This window comes from Mastomys coucha, unplaced genomic scaffold (assembly GCF_008632895.1).
Source record: "Mastomys coucha isolate ucsf_1 unplaced genomic scaffold, UCSF_Mcou_1 pScaffold15, whole genome shotgun sequence".
Lineage (NCBI taxonomy): Eukaryota > Metazoa > Chordata > Mammalia > Rodentia > Muridae > Mastomys > Mastomys coucha.
In genome coordinates, this window is record NW_022196897.1 from 58,657,180 (window position 1) to 58,664,639 (window position 7,460).

General features: G+C 41.0%; 1 protein-coding gene across 3 annotated transcripts in view; it reads left to right on the forward strand.

Annotated features, from left to right (window-relative positions):
- Positions 1 to 7,460, forward strand: part of Itga6 (integrin subunit alpha 6) — a 74,982-nt gene that overhangs the window by 64,938 nt on the left and 2,584 nt on the right. For 2 of the 3 annotated variants that reach the window (XM_031370600.1, XM_031370602.1), the window contains one exon: positions 634 to 759. In XM_031370600.1, the coding sequence (XP_031226460.1) occupies positions 634 to 759 (126 nt within the window). Of the gene's footprint in view, positions 1 to 633; positions 760 to 4,717; positions 4,848 to 7,460 lie in introns of all 3 variants that reach the window. The other variant, XM_031370601.1, reaches the window with a different exon arrangement.

The following is a 7,460-nucleotide window of genomic DNA, read 5'->3' on the forward strand; positions in this document are numbered from 1 at the left end:
AAGGCGTGCGCCACCACCGCCCGGCGAAAAAAAAGTTTAATGGCTCCTCTTTGTTACAAAGCTTGTCCCTATTTCATGGCATCTTTGGAATCTGAGGTTTGTAGAATAATTGCACCCAAACTTACTCTTTCCTTTCCACTGCTGAAAATTGACCAGAAGTGTGATCCTTTTCAAAAGGATGCTAGTTAAAGGCAGGAGGTGGCGCTCGGAGGTAGAGTGTTTACTATACATGTGCAAGGCTTGACCCCATACAGCAAGATTTAAAAACAACAGAACAAAACCAAGTAATTGTGGTGAAACACAATTAGCTGCTGATAGCTGTTGAGATGCAAAAGGGAATGGTGGTTACATCATTGTATAGTTTTCTCTGCTTTTCATTAAAATGCACACGCACATGCGCTTACCTTAGAAATACAACCCAGGCCTTTCCAGGTTCTGGGTAAGATCTTCAGGGAAAGCCTGTTGAAGCAGTATTCTGTTGTGAGAAATGGCCGTCAAAGGAAGCGATTTGTCTGTCCTTACACTTTTTTATTCAAAATGTATACAGGAGCAGAATTGAGCAGAACTGAAGCCCTCAGTACCTGATGCGAATTGGCACCTGTTTTCTAGTGGTCTCTCTTTTGTGCCCTGCAGGTCCGAGTGACGGTGTTTCCCTCAAAGACTGTAGCTCAGTACTCAGGGATAGCTTGGTGGATCATCCTCCTGGCTGTTCTTGCCGGGATTTTGATGCTGGCTCTGTTAGTGTTTTTACTGTGGAAGGTAAGTCATGTCTGTCACTTGAGTTTGGGATATAGACTTCATGGTTTTATAGATGAGGATTCACACTGACACAAGTGTAGTTTCCTTTTTCATCATTTCTCTTTTCCCCAACATTTTAAAAAAACTATTTATTTATTTTATGTATGTGAGTACACTGCTGTCTTCAAACATACCAGAAGAGGGCATCAGATCCCATTACAGATGGTTGTGAGCCACCATGTGGTTGCTAGGAATTGAACTCAGGACCTTTGGAAGAGCAGTCAGTTTTCTTAACTGCTGAGCCTTCTCTCCAGCCCCTTTTCCCAACATTTTATCATAAAATTAAGGCAAATCTGGAAACTTTTTATAAGGAATACCCGTATAGCTACCTAACAATTTATAAAGATTACTTATGTGTAAAAGGTTTCTTAAAATAAGCTTAATGTCTCATATGTAATTCAGCTTGTTTGGTAAATGACAATTTGAATTTTATTACTTTATTTAGCATTTTCTGTACCTATGACTAAACCCTAAATCTAAGCCAATTTGATAGATAACAGTTTGATCTGAATATTATTTCCTGCTAATTTCCCCTTCTGTAAAGAAGCCTTCATGACAGCCACTCAGATCCTCACCTTTACATCTAGATTAGGAGTAGAAAACATGGCAGAATGAGTACTCCATCTCATGGCTTCTCAGCCTGTAACAAGCATGGTAAACATTCAGACTCAGTGTGATGTTCCTCATTAGACTCTGATCTTCTGACTGCATATGTGTGATAGTCTCACCTGGCTTCCTACCCCTAAAGAGTCATATGCCGTCAAAAGACTATGTAGGAGAGATAGTTATGAGCATTTGTCAATAGATTACAACCTCTATAGATCTCGTGTGAGTCTCAGGGAGTAATGGAGGACCACCATCCTTATGGGTGATTCCAGATTACAGAAATCTCAGGAAACTGACATTTTGATGACTGACTTGCTAGAACCTGATATGATGTGAGGAGATGATATTTACAGTCTTAGCTTTGGTTTTGTGAGTTGCACCCCAGAAATACTAGCATTCTTATTATAATGCCATTATGTGTAGAGTGCTTCCCAGTGGGTCTATTCTAGAAAGTTTATTTTGGGGGTTGGGAGGAGTAAGAATGTGCTAGGGTTGAACCACCCTTTTCCTTCCATCATGTCCTAGAGTATGGCAAAGAATACTCTTGATTTTCCAGGTTTGAGTGAGTCTCCCTGTGCCCCCACCATTCTTCCAAACAACTTCCTTTGGCCAGGCTGAGATACTCTGAGACTTGGTATCTGTCCATACCAGTAGCCTTCCTGATACACAGATTTTTTTTTTAATGTTTTACTCAGCTATATCTCAAGCAGTAGGTTTATCTGGTAAATGCAGCCAATGAGTATTAGGTCTCTTGGTATAATTATTTGATATTAGAAATTAATTTGGGGTTTTGATACTTGAGAGTGTTCTTGTATTTTCTGGAAGAGGCCACAAGGCGAGTCTTTCCCCAGAGCAGATCTTATTGACAGTCTTGAATCCTTAGGTAGTCATGACAGTAGATGCAGAGTTAAGATACCTGAGCTGTACATAATTTTGGGCAGATAATTTTCATCCCCCTGGCTCTCAGCTATTTAATAATTGGATCAGACTAAATGATCTCATTGGGTTGACGTTCTCATTTCCAGACCCTGAAGTAAATTCTAAAATGATCAGATACCTTCCCCAACCTCCACATGGAATTCAGTCTTATTACTTCCTATTCTTCTTTTTTTGGGGGGGTGGGGGTCTGGTTTTGAGGCAGGGTTTCTCCGTATAACCCTGGCTGTCCTGAAACACACTCTGTAGACCAGGCTGGCCTCGAACTCAGAAATCCACCTGCCTCTGCCTCCCAAATGCTGGGATTAAAGGTGTGTGCCACTACTGCCCAGCTCCTATTCTTCTTAATATATATTAAAAAAATACTCATATTTAAAACAAGGAATTCAAGGATCAGAAAGGGTTCTAGGGTTCAGGGATGTAGCTTATCAGTAAGGCAGCTTTATACTGTGTGTTAGGCTCTGGATTCATTCCCCAGCATTGTGGAGGGAAGGAAAGGAAGAAGGGATGTTAGGTGGGCTGTGCAGCTCAGCAGTATGTAAACTGATTGTGTCCATCTACATCAGTGTCAACGGCTACTGGAGAGCTCCACTTTAACTAGAGGGATCCTGGCTTTATCTGTTTCATAAATGCTGCCTTTTGCACTGGAGTCCTTATAGAAGTAAAGGACCAATGTCCTCAGGGATCTTGGGAGTTTTCATTTTGCTGGTCACTGGTCCCTTTAATCCCAGCACTCGGGAGACAGGCAGTCAGATTTCTGAGTTCAAGGCCAGCCTGGTCTACAGAGTGAGTTCCAGGACAGCCAGGGCTACACAGAGAAACCCTGACAAAAACAACAAAACAAAAGACTATTCGTTTTGGTTAACTTTTCCTCCTGCCCTATTTACTAGTTTGTAACTACAACTTGGCTGTGTTCACTGTGTATTACCCTTTTAGCCACAGCCACAAATACACATGAGATAGGCTAAGTCAGTACATCCCAGTACAGAGATCTGTAATATGGAAATGTCCTAGAGTGGTATCATGATTACCAGGAGTCATCTTTGGCTCGCACACTAGAAGAGTTGCATTTTCAATTTAAATTTGTGTAAGCTTGAATAACCATGGTGGCTCCCATCTTGCAATAGGCAGATGTAGATTTTTTTTTTCAAGACAGGGTTTCTCTGTGTAGCCCTGGCTGTCCTGGAACTCACTCTGTAGACCAGGCTGCCCTTGAACTCAGAAATCCACCTGCCTCTGCCTCCCGAGTGCTGGGATTAAAGGCGTGTGCCACCACTGCCTGGCCAGATGTAGATTTTTTTCCCCCTTTATGAGTTCCTAGGCTAGGAGGCACAATTTCACCAGGAGATTTATTTGACAGTATTAGTTAGGGTTTTACTACTGTGAACAGACATCATGACCAAGGCAACTCTCATAAAAACAACACTTAATTGGAACTGGCTTACAGGTTCAGAGGTTCAGTCTGTTATCATCAAAGCGGAAGCATGGCAGCATCCAGGCAGGCATGGTGTAGGAGGAGCTGAGAGTTGTACATCTTGTTCTGAAGGCCTCTAGGAGAAGACTGGCTTCTAGGCAACTAGGAAGAGAGTCTTAAAGCCCATGCCTACAGTGACACACCTACTCCGGCAAGACCACACCTCCTAATAGTGCCACTCTCTGGGCCAAGTACATTCAAACCACCACACTGACCAAGTTTTATTTCAAACGATAGCTCCCACAGCCTATGAACCAGATAAAAGTAAATGGGAAAAGTTTTCCATTGCTGACTAAAGAGAATAAGAGCAGAAAGTAGAATTATACTTTTATATTCATTTAGAGTGACCTAAACTGAGGAATATGTGTTCCTCCTGTTTAAGGGTTGCATGGTAATTCAGAATCCAGGGGAACCAACAGCAATTACTCCTTCTTTAGAATTTATTCTGTGATTCACACTACCCATTGGTCCAGAGGGACCCAGCAGAGAATATTGTTACTAAAATTTACTGCAGAAGCAGATAAACACACTATATCTATGTTTTATTTTGACTTGTATTGAGTTTTACAGACTTTATTTCCCATCATTTGTCTCAGTAGACTGCAGAAGTGACTATTTTTGACTTTTTTAGAGTCCATTCTGAAGGAAAAATCACCTGAAGTTCAAGTCAAATGTGCATGTATTTTCTGTTTAGGATGACCCAAAGATTTCTGCTACAAATAGAAAAGTCAATTAGTCAGTGTATGTCATATTTATGTAGGGACACTGAGTGACAGACTCTTAAATGCTGGCACAGGGTGACAGCACAGTGCGTGTTCACTTAAGTTAAAGTCTGAGGTGTTCTGTTCTTTAGCCTTCAAACACAAAACTGTAAAATTGACTAAATACCTTGCTTCCTTGTAGTGTGGTTTCTTCAAGAGAAATAAGAAAGATCATTACGATGCCACCTATCACAAGGCTGAGATCCATACTCAGCCGTCTGATAAAGAGAGGCTTACTTCCGATGCATAGTATTGATCTACTTCCATAATTGGTAATTGATCAATGTTTTTCATCGCTAGCTTTGGGACCTGCTGTGGTTGTGGTGGCTAACTTAAGAGCGACAGCTTGCTGTGTCTGTCCCATTAACAGTTGTGTCCAAGTGGCTTGCCTTGCTTGGATTGATTGATTTTTGTTATTTCACTTGAAAGCTCAGTTGTTGTTGTTTTGTTGTTGTTGTTGCACAAAGAATCTTCTGTTGCAGGTGAGTTATTTTTGTGTTCTTGTTAAACAATACCACAGCAATGAAGACAGCCACAGTGGTTTGCCTGATTAGGTTTTAGGAGCTCCGTAGTTGCCGTTTGCCATGTGTTCTTACATCATGTCCCACTCGGAATTTCAAAAGTGCATGAGAAATCGGCCCAGATTTCTTGTTCGTTTTGGAATTTCCCAGGGACAGGAGCTTTGTGGACTGCCTGCTTAGCCTGTTGCATGTGGGAGAGCTTGTGTATCTCCTGGGAGAAGGCTACCTTCTCCTTGTCTTCACTGTGTTGTCCTTGCTTAGAGCGATGGCCAGACCCGGGGTGCTTCTTACCGCCGCTTGGACATGGTCCTGCACTAGCTAAGCATGCATCTTCCTTTTCCCTTGTATCTCTTCTGGGCTAAAGCCATTACAACAAAGAATCCTTGTCAGCACATGGGCTTCTCGAGTAGTTCAGGACATGGTCCTCTGCCCAAGTAACCATGAGCATGCAAAATTTCTAGCACCAAAGTTTTGGGGTGGTTTCTGCTGCAGCATGTTGTAATGGAGTTTGACCGCGTTTCACGTTCATAAGCCCCTTTCTTCCACCTTGGCTCTGAGCTGATTTTTTGTTGTTGTTGTTTTTGGTTTGGGTTTTGGTTTTTTCGAGACAGGGTTTTTCTGTATAGCCCTGGCTGTCCTGGTACTCACTCTGTAGACCAGGCTGGCCTTGAACTCAGAAATCCGCCTGCCTCTGCCTCCCAAGTGCTGGGACTAAAGGCATGTGCCACCACCACCCAGCCTCTGAGCTGATTTTTAAGTTTGTATTTTCCTCCTATGAGTTGTAATCCCATGGAAACAGGAGTTATTGGCAATTCCCTTTTCTTTTCTTTGGGCAAGAGGGATTACAGTTATTGCTATAGTTCCTTTCCGTGGCATTGACCCAGTGATCCCAACGTGGCCATTTTGATTTTTACATTTCAACTGCATTTCCTTCTGTTCCTAAATGAGGCAGACAGTAGTCATATTTTATAATAAGTATATTGGTTTTTACTGCACAGAATTACAAATGAGAATAGAGAAATGGCCTAAACAAAACTCCAGGCCCACTTGGAATTGTGATTTTTTTTTTTTTTTTTTTTTTTGGCCTTGTCTCATGGCAATTTTATAACACAACATTCTTCAATATACTTATTCTATTCCTGTTGCTGTCACAAAAGGATATTAACTGATCATTCTACATAGATCCCTCTTCTAAACTGCATTTTTAAACTTGAAAAGACTCCTTTAAGAAGAAAAAGACATGTAAATTCTTATGTATAATTTTTAAAAATCTGATTCAAAAATTTTAGGCATATTTCTAAAATGCACTTTGGTTTAGATTGAAATTTTTTTTCAGTAAATAAACTTTAATAATTTGGCCTCTTTTCCCTTCCTTTCACAAGCTCCCTCCCCCTTTCTTTCCTTCCTGTTTTTAACCTAAGAGGAGAAATTGGGGAATGCTCCAAAATTCAGTATGGTGAAGTGAGTCCTTTGAGGTTCATGATTGACTGATGTTCTTATACAACACAATTACTTTGTAACTCATTAACTAAACAGTTTAATTGGAAGCACCCCAGCGAGTCTACCCAATGACTATAGTGATGTAAAGCCAGAGAGGAGAGGATCATCTTAAAGGATGATTAGACGCGATGGTATGCTCTTAGAACATGGCATACCAAATAGCATTTGTAAAATTACTTGTGATCTGATTTACAGCTTATTAATGGGTGAGAAATAGTAATTTTTTCTTTATACCCTTAGAGAAATGCTCTTAAGCTTGTCATGGTATGCGCATGGCTGTTATCCAGCCTGAGGGAGCTTCAGACCAGATGATGTTGAGTTTGAAGCAAACTTTAGCTACACAGCAAGCTCCAGTTTCTTACACACAAATACAAGGTGTTTTGTAATGATTTAGTGATATGAAAATTAGATTTTTTTTTGTTTGTTTTGTTTTTGTTTTTTTGAGACAGGGTTTCTCTGTGTAGCCCTGGCTGTCCTGGAACTCAATCTAGAGACCAGGCTGGCCTTGAACTCAGAAATCCACCTGCCTCTGCCTCCCAAGTGCTGGGATTAAAGGCGTGGGCCACCACTGCCCAGCGAAAGCTAGATCTTTTACTTGACTTTTTTTTTTTTTTTCACTTAAAACATTGTTTTACAAAATGCTTAAATTGCTAGTCAAGAAATAGCTGAAGCTGTAAAATGTAAAGAAGATGGACATTGACCTCTGCCAGGTCCACATCCATTCCCCCTGCTTATCCCAGTGCCTATTTTTTCTTAAAGAAATTAGTGACTTTTCCGAGCACTCCAGAGGTAGACCTAGCTGCACCGAGTGCTTATGTGTTCTGGTGTAGTGTACCAGATCTTTAGATTAACTAACTTCCATCT